Raw genomic sequence first — 12,514 nt, forward strand, 5'->3', positions numbered from 1 at the left:
ATGGAACATGAGAATTTAGAGCAAGTTAGTTGTACTTCATCCTGCTTCCTTAGGCCTATGATAGCAGCTTTCTAGGCACAGCACAGGGTGCTATGCACTTTGTTATATTATCTTACTTAATCCTCAGGATAACTCTAAGATGTTGATATCGTTGTCTCCGGTTTACAGATGAGAATGGAGACTCACAGATAACTAAGGAAAGCATTCTCTCACACCACACTCACGTGCACTCTGGGAGCTTGTGGTAATTAAAATGGGGCCAAGGGAACCAGCCCCTGGGACTCCAGCAGCAGTTGAAACTATGTTGCAGGGGAGTGAGGACCAACACACCTGACCATTGCTGGCCCCACAGGAAAGATGGTGCATGCCGATAAGGCATCCAGGCTGCTTTGGTTTTCACAATTCAGTGAACAATGGCTGTGTGGAACTATTTCCAAAATAAGATCAGGGAGCAGATAACTTTAATTTTAAGTGTTCAGACAGTTGCTGAAGTGTATCAGTGGTCTTCCTATCCTGAGACCTCACCAGTCACCAGATGTCCTGGGTCCCTGAAAGTCTAAAGGTTTTTTTTTATGTAAGGTGTCAGTTTACAAGACAAGTTTACCTCTGATTAAATCTTCTCTCAGCAGCGCTATCTCATACCAGTACAGCTTTCAGCTGCCTAGAGTCTGTCTGAGGAAATTAGTTTTCTTCCTATTACCTCCAGGGCCTTTGACATACCATTTCTTCCTAGCTTGTCTCAGAGTCTGGGCTAAAGCTTCCTGCATTTTCAGTGTCTGACTCAGGCAGTATCCTCTCACCTCTTCCTGTTTTCCTTTGCTTCCTCAAGATGACCTATTAGAATTTCACAGTGTTTCCCTGTACCTCACCAGATCACCCAGCTGATGGTTCTTTGGCACTTTCTTAAAGCTTTCCATTCCTGAACCATACATCCTCATGCATGTGCCTACTGCACCATCCCCATTCAGGTTTACAAAATAAGTTTGGGTGTTAAAGGAAATTATCCCCATCAGTTCCCAGCAGCGCTGTTTGAATTCATTCATCTAATGTTCTTTTACTGAGCACCATCAAGGTACCAAGCACTGTTCTAGTGCCAAGATTCCAGGAGTGGAAAAAGTATGTATGTCCTCTGCTCTCACTCAGCTGCCAATTTTAATAGGGGTGAGGGTGGGGAGTCAGCTCATATAAATAAATGATCAAAGCATTTATAGATTCGGAATGGTGCTGTGAAGGAAATAAAAGGCCACTAGTAGGAGACAGCAACGACTCTAACATAGATGTGACCCTACAGTTCAGATTGCTTTCTGAAGGGCAGTGAGTGGCAACTAATGTTGCTAATGACTGTGAACAACATATGTCATGTTCTGAGCCTTTCTCCACTGCATGCCCCACCAAACAAACCATATCTTCCTTTTTCAGTTCTGTCTCGCCCTGTCTTATGCCTGGTGTGAATAGGTGCTAACTGGCAACAAGAATGTGACAAAAAGGATCTTTCACAAATTGGAACTGACTGTCTCAGCAGGGAGCTCTTTCTCTCTCTCTGTGGCTCCTTGATTTCCTCTATTCACTTGGGACCTTTTTGACTCTACAGCATCTGATAAATCATTGACTCAGTCTCCTTACCCCAGCTCTTTCCTGAGCTCAAGGAACAACACAAGAGGAAGCTCTGTAGTTCCTTGTTTTCTGCTAATTAATTATTCAAGAACTCTGGACAGCTTCCAAACATTCACTTTCCAACCTGAACATGCCAATTCTTCAGACTTAGGACTCTTGTTTTTCTCTCCCAGAACTACCTCCTCAAGTATTCAGCTAAGGTAGAAATTATTTGTGGATATAGTGCTGAGCACACAAAGCTCTGAGTATGTGGCTGGCTTCCCAATGCGCCCTCGTGTCTTTAGAAGTTGCGTCTTGTCAAGTTGCTTTATTATTCTTGGCAAAGTGACCAGACCATGCTAAAGGAATTAACCAATGTCTGCACTGATTCTCAGCTAAGGAGTTTCCTCCTTGTGCTCTCCCTCCCCTCACCCCCCAGTGTCTGATTCTTAGCAAGGCTTGGTCCAGTCCAGGAAAGACAGGTGAAGCCTCACAGAAATGGCTGTGGCCAGAGAAGAAGGCCTGACCCATAAAGTAGGCTAGGGCCCGCCCAGAATTTCTCCTGATTAGCAGTAATATGAGACATATGAGAAGAGTTTGGAAAGTAAATGAACTTCTGCTAGGAAAACAAAACCAAGACATTAAAAGAGAGAGTGAAAGAGACTACTGGGGAAAACCAAAGAGAGGGAGACCTCTTAGAAAGGTACTTGGATATACTCACTTGTCGCGTCCAGCACAACACGAGCTGTGGGAAGCGAGAAGGGTGGCGCAGGGCTAAGACAGTAGCCAAGAATAGAGTGCAAGCGGGGCCAAGGGACTCAAGCCTCAAGGACTGAGCCCCGAATCGGGCCAATGTGTAGTTTTTATTGGTAAACTTCTAAAGAGGTAATGATTGTTAATCTCAGGATCTGTGTATTGGTTGCCTGCTGGCTGTCTTTCCGAAAGTTCCCATTGTGTTCCAGCTTGAACTTTGCCTTCACACACGCGCACATCTCCAAGGAATCCATTGAAGGGGAGGGACCGATATAATTCCATCAGGTCTCAGTTTGCTGAGACTTCCCCTCAAAGGAGCTTTTCCGATATCTCTCCATCGGGCCTCAGTTTGCTGAGGCACTCCCTTGTGAAATCCTGGGAAGAGCGCAGGGGAACAAACGGTTTGGCAGCTGTGAGGCAACACTCACTAGTTTTAGTCTGGCAGTATAGGGATGTAGGGTGTGTGTGTGTGTGTGTGTGTGTGTGTGTGTGTGTGTGTGTAGTGATTTCCACAAAGCATCTATATATTGCTCCTATCTTATGTAGATAAAGAATTGCAAGACTCACTATTTATCTAAGGATCTGCAGAAAAAACAATTTGATTAGAAGCCTCTTGGGACAGAGACCTCCTTCTTTATATTCTTCCCTTGACCCCTGAGCCTACTCCAAGGTTATGCACCTACCGTAGTATGTATTTATTAACTCATGTTGATTGAATGAGACCAGACTAATACTTCACTATGATTAGAAAGGTTTCCCAAGGCTTCATTCCCACTCATTCCCACTCCAGCACCACCATCATATGATTGATGACTGTTCTGTGGGAGCCCAGTTGCTTTTCTAAAGCAGGTTCTATTGCCTTCCCCGGTGTTTGATCTATCTGAGGTTCAAGTTGCAAAGCAACACCTGCTTGCTTTTGGCAATTGATACCTGATAGATAAAAATTCCAGGCTGAGTTAGCTTAAGTTAGTACCTTGCATGGGGCTGCAGTCTGCACAGGATTTGCTCCAGACTTGGGGAGTTCTTGAGAGTTTTGCCTGAGGCATGGGAGGCTCGCAACCTGGCCCTTGGCGGACTTGCTAAGATTAAATGTTTCCTGACTGACCTTGCATGAATGCCATAAAGTTTATGAAGCAGCAGCAAATAAATTCATGGAATTCAAGAACAGCTCGAGGTTTGTGACTGTCTGTTTCTAATGGGATTTGACTGAAAAGGAGAAAAATGTCTTGAGTTGCCCCTGACAGGTCTTAGTCTTTAATTATTTCGGACGAAGTAGAGGAGGAAACTAACATTTTCAGAGTAGCTACTATGAGCCAGACACGCTACATATGGCGTTATCTTTAACCCTCAGGACCCTAAGAGGTAAGCAGTATCACTCCTCACCTGGGAAAACACGCTGGGAAAGGGTAGGTGTTCGGCCAACATGGCACAGGGAGTAGTGATTTGGCTGTGTTGGAATACAAACCCAGGTCTGTCTGCCTCCAAATCTGATGATCTTCCTTCCCATTACCTGAAACAAAATGGTGGAGGATTTAGAGTGAGCTTTGGCAGTTGTGGGAGGCTGGTTGTGGGACCTGGGGCCACCATTTTTAGTTCAACTCACCACCTATGTTGACCTTGGCCTAGGGCAAATTGTATGGCCAGAGGGACTTCAGCTGCCTCATTGGAAAAGGGAACACATTAAGATTCCCAGCCATCTCTCAGGGATGATGAAAGGAACAGTCAATTAGGAGCATAACTGAAACCTTGTAGGAAAGGTCTGTGGTGTTTAGGCCTTGCAAATAAAAAAAAAAAAATTCTGTTCCCAGGGATTTATTTCTCTCTCTTTCTCTCTGAAGAGTCATCTTCACACATGTGTTCTTCATTAGATGATGTTTTGGGTGTCTATTATGTGATAGGCACTAAGTTAGATGCTGGGGATACTGTGGTGAACACACAGACTGGGTCCCTACCTTCTTGAAGTTTACAATCTGATGAGGATGTAGAAAATAACAAGCAAATAAATATATAATCCAAACCACAGTTAAAGGCCAGGAAGGAAGTACAGAGTATCAGGAGAGAGAAGAAGATGGCCTTATGCTTGGATATGCTTAGGAAATCCCAGCCACATTTCATAAGAAATCATTCTCTATGATTATTAGTCTGGGAGAACCATAAGGGTGGCCAGAGCATGGGAGCAAGTGCTGCTTTTCATTGTGCCCTTCTCTATATTCTTTGATTTTCTTTTACCATAATTATGTATTGCTTTTATAATAAAAAAAATTACTAGTTATACAGAAAAAGTGTTGCCTGATAAATCATAATCTCAGTTAAAAAGCCTTCTTTTCTTCGTTGTCTGCAAGGAACCCCATGCTAGGTATAGATAGATTTGTGGAGTCAAAGTAAAGCTGAGAACATTTCTATTTCCATTTTGGGGAAAGTGAGAAAAGGCTGCGCAGATTTAGCAGCACTCTTGAGCCTAGGCCTCCCAGAAGCAGCCAGGCTGCCCCCACTTCCACACGGAACGAGCTGGGGTGTTGACTTGAAACCCCAAGAGAAACAGGTCCGTCTGGGTTTGAGGTTGCCAGGAAGTGATCACAGTCAATCTGGTTACCCTTGAGAAATGGCAGCCAATACATTACTTTTAATTAAATAGGCAGTATTAAGCGGACTAAAATCTATGATTCACAGAGTACTAAACCAGCAGAAATTAAAATGAGGCAAGGGAAGAATTGAAAAGCTGTAAAGCTGGGTGAGAAAACAAGAGGTGGCCCATTAACAAGAGTCAGTGGTGATGACACTCACAAAACAAGAATTTTCGGTGGAGGAAGGATTGAATTAGCAGACAGCCGAAAAAGCTAAAGGTGCCAAATAGGCCTCTCTCATCATTAAGTTGGGAACCATAAGATTTTTTTTTTTAAAGCCAGTAATTGCAATAAGGACACATTTTCTTTTCCTGTCACTAACTAAGGAGGGTGGGATGTTAAATAAAAAGGTTTGGCTAGTTCAAAACCACATCAGAGGGGAGGCTATATATGTTATACAAAATGTCATAGACGCTGAGGAACAAAATGGTATAATTGTTCTTTGTATCCATATAGCTCTTTTTTCATAGGAGGGGATAGCAACCTACTTCTTGGAACTTCTAGAGAAAATAATCTGGCATTATAATTCTCTTTGCATCTCTTCTTTCTCCCTCTCCTTTGAGCTTAAAACCTGAAGTTTCCAAATGGTAACTAGATTGCAGCTGAATATCCATGCTGCTCTAAAAGGCGTGGGTAGCTTTCCACGGATTCTTCAGGCTGGAAAGCTTCTCTTTAACAAAATGTTTCCAAGAAAATGCAGTGTTGTTCTACGTGTTTAATTTTCTAAATGCAATACAGTGTAATTATTCGAAAATGGATTTGTTTATGGCTTGGAACCTTCTGCACCCATCATTGGAACACAGAACTCCAGCTTGTCCTTTATCCAAATGCATACATATCTTGTAGAGTTATTTATTCTTATTGGTATTATTTAGAAGTAGTAGTAGTAATAGTCGAATAAGAAAGTTTTCTGTTAAAATTTGGTATGTTTGATTGACATCATTTTGCAAGTAGAATTAATGTTTGCAGGGGCCTGAGGAAGTTCTCAGAATGTGGGACTTTCAATTTTAAAACAGGTCTGTTTTGGGGCAAGCCAGGAGAAGTTGGTCACCCATTAATGCTAAGTGACATGCTTAATTTTCCCAGAAAAACCTAAGAGGTGGTATTATTTTCCCAATTTCAGGCAAGGGGACTGAGATTCAGAGGCTAAAGCCACAGGTCTTGTGCCAGCTAACAGGTGACAAAGACTTGCACTAAATCTAGGTTTAGCTGGCCCCAAAGCTTGTCATCTGAACACCTCCATTGTGCAGGCTTGTGACATACAGATTTAGGAAATTGCCCCATTGTACTTGGGATTCAAACTATACATGTTCTGTGGCTGTTCTGGGAATGACTGTTTTGTAGCCTTTGACTCTACAGGTTGGGAAATTAAAAATCAGCCAAGTACTGAATATTTGCTGCGGTTTTTAAGCTTCGAAAAACAGACTGAAATATAGAGCAGAACATTTTCTGTATATAATCTTTCATAACCTTTTGTGAAATCTTGCCAGTGACTCTAAGGAAAAGCAGTTAGGCAGTTCAGAAAATTTACATTTCCATTCTGGAAAGCTCTCCTGCTGCCCACCAGTTTGAGTAGAATGCTGTCCTCAATTCGGATCGTTTCAATAAGGCCTCTGTGTCTCCATTCCATGCCCCAGTCCTCAACGCTTTTATGCAACAACACCTGAAATTAAAATCAGATGGAATTAGCCTCATAATTGCCACACTTTTCTTTAGAAAACAAAATTGGTTGTGAGACTTTGAGTTCTCTGCTTTTAGGGAAAAATAAACCCATAGAAGTTACTGCTAGCCCTGGTGCCAGTTCAGGCTTGAAAGAGCAGAGGGTTAAGACTGAATCCTTAGACAGCATGGACTACTGATTGTTAAAGCAAGGGTAGACTGATAAATGTGGTATGCTGATGAAGTAGGAATATTTGTCTGTGAGTCCCCAAATGATGTAAATGATGTTGGATCTGCCGACAGTTTCTGGGTGTGGGCCAGGATCGTGTCTCGTGAAGCCGAAGAATGGACACTCAGACCAGGGAGAGGCAACGAGTTGTAAAGGAAGATAGTTTATTAGAGGCAGGAGAAGAGGTTGCAGCTCCCGAGTGGGCGGGGATCCCGAATGGGGTTGCCCAGTGACTGAGGCAAAAGCTCTTTTATACCTTCCCCTGCCTTCTTGGGGGAGGGGGCTGGAGCCTTGTAATTGAGTCATCTATCACGTTTGTCCTGTTTGCTCATCCTGAAGGGATTAACGAACTAACCCATTCCTGTCTATCAGATCTGCTCCTTTGTCCGGGGGACAGAGTCTCAGAGAGCTGTTTCCAGACTCTCAGCTTCAGGTGGAAAGGTGCTGGCTTGGGTAGTAGATGTCTATTAGCTGTGACTAGTTGGCCGTCAGCTGTAACCAGTGAGCCATTGGCCACTGATGTAACTGCCGTGGCTACGCTAACAGAAAATAGGGTCTAACAAGATGGTGGCTGAGCTAGCAAGAGCGGCTTGCATTTAGCAAGTGAGGTTGGTTGGCAGAGAAGTAGATGGCAGGTTGCAGATCGTGTGGCTCCTGCTTCCTGTGTCTCCAACCCAGCCGCCAACAAGAATATAGTGGTATGAAACCCCTATCTATGGCTCCGTGGGTGTTCCTTTTTGGCCTCACCATATCCTGCATTCTTGTGTGGGGAGCAGGAGCTGAGACCCTGCATGACACCCTGCATGACATCCGGCCAGAAGGGATTTGAGATTATCTGTTAACCTCAAGGCATATTCTCATGTCTCTGTCCTGGAGTGAAGGAGACATTCCAGGACCTGGAGTTTCAGGATATATGGCTGCTTTTTTGTTTATTCCACCAGAGACCTTCCGGTCTGCCTAGCAATCATACTAACTAATCTGTCTCACTGATGCGTTCATTCATCCATTCATTCAACCAAAGTTATATTGGGAGCCTACTATGTCTCAGACTGTGGCAGGCACTGGGAACACGGAGAGGAAAACAATGAAACCCTCTCTCATTAAATCAATGGATAAGGCTAACATTGCACATAGTTAAAATACCCTTAAACATCCTTCAAATCACTCATGAAGTATTATTTTAGGTCAGGTTCCCTAAAAGCAGAGTCTGAGATGAGGATTCTTGTGCAAGTAAGTGATTGAAAGAGTAATCTCAGGTGAAACCCATAAGGAGCGGGGGAAGCAGAATGAGGCAGAGGACTGAGTTCAACGAACATGTGAGCTTTACAGAACAGCTGTAGGGTAGCCTGGGCCTGATCCCAAGAGCCCTGAAGCATGAATGATGTCATAGATTCATAACCCCCTGAGGCAAAAGGGCCAGCTTTTGTGTCCCCAACAATCAGGCATTGGTTTTGGGTTGCCTCCAGGACACTTCTGGGCAAGGTGGCTCCAATCAGATGAGGCAATTCTCAAAAGAAAGGTGCTGATGTGAGCAGTTAGCAGCCAAAACTCACAGCAGTTGCGGGGTAGAAGCATCAGAAGAGTAAAGGGAATCTGAAAGGGGCACTGCCGGCAGCAGAATTTATGTGACGTGTTAGAAACCTGCATGTCATCTGTTAACACAAACAACAGAGCAATTTCGTTTTCTCCGGTGGTGCAACAGTCCACCATTTCTTTGGATGTACTACAGATGAAGTAGTTGGCTTGTGTTCGGGGCTGTACTATATGAAGAATATGCATCTATCAACAGTAGACTCATATCCAGCTTGGGGAGATGCTCACACCTTGGGAAACGCTCCTGCAGATGTGAGGCTGTGTTTCCTAGGAAGACTCTGAGATGTCATTATTAGACAGGATGTTCATTGGGAAGTGCCCTGTCAATACCTGTGGGGGAGGGCTGGAAGCAGGAGTGGGCAGAGGGAGAAGTTGAGCCACAATGCAGGCCTGACAGCAGCTCGGACAGACTGCACCCGTGGGGAGCTCAGGAGCTAAGTGGCCTGTCAGAGCTGGCCTGCTTCGGGCCAAGTGGCCAGGCCTTTGTACCCCCATTTACCCCTTTCACTGTACCACCTTGGGAAGGTCAAGGCCCTGGGGGAGGAGGCTCTCAGCAGCTGAGGCCGCTCTGTAGGGACAACTGGAGGGTCTTTGCTGACCACACTCTCTGTAGCTTGGCAGCAGTTCCTTTCTGGAACGGGGATTGGACGGTACCTGTCTCTATCCATCCACAGTGGAGATGACTCACAAGGCGCATCCTGTGCTCACTCCCAGCATATGGTCACTGAGGGAAGGGGCACAGAATTGCCCCCCACTACTTAAAGTTGTTTCCTTTGGAGGGGGGATGAGGGGATTGGGCATATTTGGTTGAAGAACCTACAGTTTAGTCAGTGGTTTAATATTTAATTCATATTTAATATGAATTCCGGACTTCTATCATTGGTGTATCTTTGCTTAGAAGTGAGTAATCTATCCTATCCTATGTTTACTTAGTCTTTTTTTTTTAATTTTTACTTAGTGACAGGCACTGTGCTAAGTACCTTACATCATTACTTTATTTATTCCTTACAATTTTACAGATGAGAAAACTAAGGGTTAGAGAGGTTCGAAAAAATTTATCCATAGTAAAATTATATAGTCAGTATTTAAACCAAAGTCTGTCTGACCCCAAAGCTTACACCCTTAACCATGCTGCTAAAACCAACTATGAAACCTTTCACATTACCTATTAATGGACTTTAGCTCATTCATTCCAAAATGTTTTACTGAGCATGCCTTATGCCAGGCTCTATGCTAAGATGGTACTATTAGAGATTCAACAGAGAAACCTATGAAAAGAAGCATGTGTTCTTGTGGGTCATTCTTCCTGCCTCTGTGTGTGTGTGTGTGTGTGTGTGTGTGTGTGTAACAATCTCAAGAAATTAATGCAAATGTGAGGGTTTTAGGATATTTTCTAGTAACTCAATTCACTGTGTTAAATTTTTTAACAGGCTAAAAGAGATGCTAAGCGAATGTCAGCAAAAGAAGTTACCATTAATGTTACAGACAACATCCGACAGGTGGACAGAAGTCGAAGAATCACAAAGAACTGCGTCAACTAGCAGAGTGTTTAACTAGAAGTGCAGATGGGCTCCTTTGGTGCCCGTCACATACTGGATACCACCAAGGAAACTTGAAGAAGCGGATGCCCCTGGCTGAACGTGAGCACTGCTGAGTGCCTTGAGAAACAGTCTTACGGGCAGTCAACGGCTGCCTGAGCTGTTGGGACATTCTCAGCCTCCTATTTTTCACATAAATGTATTAGCAGCAGTACTAACATATGGTAATAAATGACACATGTGCAGTTCAGTTTGCCTCTTTGCAACTCCTGCAATTTGGTCTGAGGTAAAAGTGGTGAGCTAAAGTCACAGGCCAGTTTATGAAACAGAGAAAATAGAAGGGATGAGTTCCCAGGGTGAAAGAGGCCCACGTCCGCTCTCTGCTCTCCTGGCCACAGTAGTGTGCACGGTTTCAGGCAAGCTTATTCTTTAGTTCTTTCTTTTTAATATCACCATTACAAAGCTTACTACGTTCGCTTAAAAGTTGGCTTTCACCCAACTCTAAATCCAGACATATAACAAATCAAGAAGCAGGGAAATTCCCTGTTATTTTTATTTCCTGGGCTCAGTATGAGACAGGTTCAGATCGAATTTCATACATACTCACCCCACCAATACCTCTAAGACACGCTGTGTCTCTATGATGCCATCACATCCGTTCCTCATCTGCCTCCGACGTCTCCCCACGTGTCCATGTCAGCCTCTGAACAGCCACGTCACAGTCATGGTCAATGCAGCCTGTGTTTCATAGCTTTCCAGGTCTTTTTGCTTGTGTTCTTCAGTGTTTTCTCTCTCCAGTCGGGTCATTTGCAAGTGTTAATCACAGACTGGACATTGCTCACAAGATGGAGATAATCCAGAACACGTCGGCAGCCCACACAGCTTCCCTTACCCTCTCTGTACACAGTCCCAGGACTATGTCATTTTGGTATCTGCAAAGGAATCGCTTGAAAAAGCCAGTACCTGGTGGACATGCGTTCACATTGATGTGGGTTGACCCTACTGTGTTAGAAATCAGGTAGCTGATGCATAAAAATATAATAATAAATGTTAAGAATAAAACTTTCTGGCATTTCTTTGAACATGTTAAGGTGGAAGTATTTCCCTCCAAAGTAATGTATCATGATTTTTAAAGGACTGTTAACATGCCTGGGCCTGGGAAAGGTAGGACTAAAGTTGTACCAAGGGGTACCAATAAACTCCATGTTTAGCAGAACTAGGCAGCCTGATGGTGTGTGTTTGTATAACATAGTCCAGAGAATTGACATCAGCTGGTTGCAATTCAGATACTTGGCATCCTTACCTGCCAACTCTGTCACTCCTCAAACACAGCTGGCAGTGTCCCTCCCTCCCTCCCTCCCTCCCTTCTTTCCTCCCTCCCTCCCTCCCACCCTTCCTTTCCTTTTTGCTTCCTTCCTTTCTTCAGTATATTTATTCATTAAACATTAAATGCCAACCCTGTGTCAGGTGCGATGCAGATGCTGAGAGATCTACAGTCGAGCCAGTCCTGATTGCATGTCCGGAATCTGACAGTGGACTTAACAACCAGGAGACTGGCTGAAACACTGAGGTGTCGTGTGTGTTGTGAATTGTCCTGCAGTGTAATCTCACTTTTATACTCAGGACAGGTTTCTGTCTTAAACTCCAGACCTGGGTCTTCTCCTAATCACGGTTTAAGACTTCACCATACACAGAACTACAGTGTTTCCAAACCTCTATTATTTTGTGATTCTTTGAGAAAGGGTTTCTCAGGAACTTCATGTTTTGAAATTAAATAAATAAATAAATAAAGTAAAATAAAAGCAAAACCAGTGACCCCTTTGTCCCCACTTGCATTACCCAGCAGGAGCCCCCGTCAGCCAAGGTGGGTGTTGCTCCTGCAAGTTCAAGGGCTTACTCTTCTAGGGCACATGCATTGCGTTTTTGTGTAGGGTGTTCTTTCACCAGTCACTGCTGTCAGCCACGGACTAAGCCTAGTTTCTCTTTACAATCTTGTTTTTCATCACTTGACCGCTGCATGTTGTTTGAAATTTATCAACTTGAAAGGATGTCTCTGTTTTACATAGAAACAGTTTCTCACTTCTGGGAGTAGAAGGGAATGAAGGGCATATATGATCTCTCCCTCTCCAGAACACTCTGGATTTTACCAAGACAGTGATCAGAGGTTAAATGATGCTACTGGAAATTCAACTGGCAATTTTTTCATGTGTGTATGTTATAGGAATTGATTCTTACTATCCTCTTAGCATAATGCTTTCTATTGCAAAGTTTGTGTCAATAAAGTCATCTGTTTCAAACGTGTGGACAGTTACAGAGAATCTTTACTGAAACCTTAACTTTGTGTATAGAGCTGCTTCAATTTTTTTTTCTTTTAAACAAAAAGGCCTTTCATATAAGTGATTCCTGTAAGTCTTCCAAAAAGCCTTGCGAAGTAGGTTAAGAAAAACACTATTAGCCCCAATTTACATTTATAAAAGTGTTTATGGTCCATTCAACCAGTAAGTGATAGAGCAAGGATTCAAGTG

General features: G+C 43.6%; 1 protein-coding gene across 1 annotated transcript in view; it reads left to right on the top strand.

Annotated features, from left to right (window-relative positions):
* The window catches only part of BAALC (BAALC binder of MAP3K1 and KLF4), an 82,084-nt gene extending 69,800 nt beyond the window's left edge, over positions 1-12,284 (top strand). Inside the window, exon 3 of the mRNA XM_033126942.1 lies at positions 9,882-12,284. Coding sequence (XP_032982833.1) covers positions 9,882-9,992 — 111 coding nt within the window. The 3' untranslated portion in view covers positions 9,993-12,284. The remainder of the gene's footprint in view (positions 1-9,881) is intronic.
* Positions 12,285-12,514: the final 230 nt, after the last annotated feature.

The sequence above is a fragment of the Rhinolophus ferrumequinum genome, chromosome 14 (genome assembly GCF_004115265.2).
Source record: "Rhinolophus ferrumequinum isolate MPI-CBG mRhiFer1 chromosome 14, mRhiFer1_v1.p, whole genome shotgun sequence".
Lineage (NCBI taxonomy): Eukaryota > Metazoa > Chordata > Mammalia > Chiroptera > Rhinolophidae > Rhinolophus > Rhinolophus ferrumequinum.